This window comes from Lottia gigantea (assembly GCF_000327385.1).
Source record: "Lottia gigantea unplaced genomic scaffold LOTGIsca_1704, whole genome shotgun sequence".
In the NCBI taxonomy this organism is placed as follows: domain Eukaryota; kingdom Metazoa; phylum Mollusca; class Gastropoda; family Lottiidae; genus Lottia; species Lottia gigantea.
The window spans coordinates 7,136-9,070 of record NW_008708143.1 but is presented as its reverse complement, the minus strand read 5'-3'; the positions used below and the strand labels follow the sequence as shown (position 1 = coordinate 9,070).

The 1,935-nt window shown below is 35.3% G+C and overlaps 1 protein-coding gene across 1 annotated transcript in view; it reads left to right on the top strand.

The window, feature by feature from the left end:
- Positions 1 to 96: 96 nt before the first annotated feature.
- Positions 97 to 1,935, top strand: part of LOTGIDRAFT_176503 (hypothetical protein) — a gene marked incomplete at both ends in the record, with an annotated part of 8,647 nt that continues 6,808 nt past the window's right edge. The window contains 4 exons of the mRNA XM_009051820.1: positions 97 to 296; positions 418 to 581; positions 912 to 1,018; positions 1,698 to 1,837. Of these exons, the coding sequence (XP_009050068.1) occupies positions 97 to 296; positions 418 to 581; positions 912 to 1,018; positions 1,698 to 1,837 (611 nt within the window). The remainder of the gene's footprint in view (positions 297 to 417; positions 582 to 911; positions 1,019 to 1,697; positions 1,838 to 1,935) is intronic.

Genomic DNA, 1,935 nt, shown 5'->3' with positions numbered 1-1,935 from the left:
ATACCCATTTCCAAACCAGCTGTCCTGATGAGGTTTGAGTATCCAAAACATGTCAATAAAAGGATGAGCTATTATTGTTAATTAACCGTTTTGTAGATCCTGCTTACAATCTGGTCAAACAGTCGTTACACACAGCGAAACCAGAACGTCTGGTGTGTCGAGAGAAGGAAGTAGGGGAGATAACTGAGTTTCTAGAAGGGAATTTAGAAAAGAAATCGGCAGGAAGTCTGTATATATCTGGTGCTCCTGGTACTGGAAAAACGGCTGCTTTACTTCATATTATCGATGATGTAAAGGTATGTTTTTGTCTTCTGTTGTTTTCAGTTGAGCTCTAATGAAAAAAATGAACACAAGTTACTTTTAGTCAGGAGTAGACTATTTTTTAAATATTTCCAAATTTTGTAATTTTTTTTGCAGGAATCGTACCCATGTAAAATATGTTATTTAAACTGTATGATGGTGAAAGATTCAGCGACTGTTTTTAAAAAACTCTATCAAGAAATAACAGGGAAGGCTTTAACTGGAAAACGTGATCCAACACGCAGCATGGAGAAATGTCTAACGACCAGTAAATCAAGCATGTAAGTAGACAGAAATATCCCCTTAAAACAGTGTCTAGTTTTTCTGACTCTACTCAAGCCAATAACTGTCAAACTATTTATCTGGAATAGATGCAGATCTGTTGGACTAATTTCAAGAGGAAAATTCATGCACTGATCCAAACCATAACTTCATATGTAGCCGGATAAACTGATCACTGGTAGAAAAAATACGATTGAGATACTTTCTTCAGAATTTGTAAATTTGCTTTATTGTACACTGAATGGCTTGCCTTTCTTTATTAACCTCTGAGATGCTGAAAAGTAGGATGTAAAACTCAACATTTGAAATAAATATCTCTATATTTTCAGTATACTAGTATTAGATGAGATAGACCAACTAGATAGTAAGAGTCAAGAAGTTTTATATACGATATTTGAATGGCCGACCTTGCCTAATTCTAAATTAATCTTGATAGGTAGGGAAAATTCTTTTTGTCATAGGAAAATTCTTTTTGTCATAGGAAAATTTTTTGTCATAGTAAAATTAAGGAGTGGTAACTTTTAACCAGCCTTGAATGACTGTTTTAGTCTGAGGGACATTTTCTAACGATTATGACACATGGTATGGGAGACTTATGCTACGAGCACATGAAGGGTCTTAGTCGGTGATTTTTGTCCCCGACTACGGTCTTGTCAAGAGTCAAGAGACCAACTGCGGGCTCACATGGACAAAAAATCTCAAGTTGGTTGTGTCTATGTCAATAAATAGTAAATTACATACTGAGCATGCAATTGAAAGGAAAATGAATCTGATTGGATGATGACACTTTGTCTTGCAGACGATAAAACAATCAGTGACAAATATCAAACTTGAAATTATAAATCCTGTTGGCAATGGGATAATCTTGTTATGGAAGCGCGAGCACACGTAAGATTCTGCTCAAGATTTGTGTTGGTAACAAAAGACTATTTGAATGCCTGCAACATAAGTGGATTAAGCAATTATGAAAATGTTGGATGAACTTTTCAGCCTATTTTAATAAGTTTAATAAGCAGAACAAACAGTTGCCAGTTCTAACAGCTGCCAGTGGGTGTATGTTACCTTGTCAATTTTTATATCTGTCCCTGTCTAAACCACTGTATATATAATTGTAGGTATAGCCAATGCATTAGATTTAACAGATAGAATATTACCAAGACTTCAAGCTCAACCTAAATGTAAACCTCAACTATTAAACTTTGCCCCGTACAGTCGAGAACAGATAGCTACTGTTATACAAGACAGGTTAAAAAAGGTAAGGTTTATTGCTACACAAGTTTCTTGAACCTATGATATAAAGCCATTCCAATTTTCAATCAGGCGTGTGTGGTTCCTGCAATTCAATTATGGTGC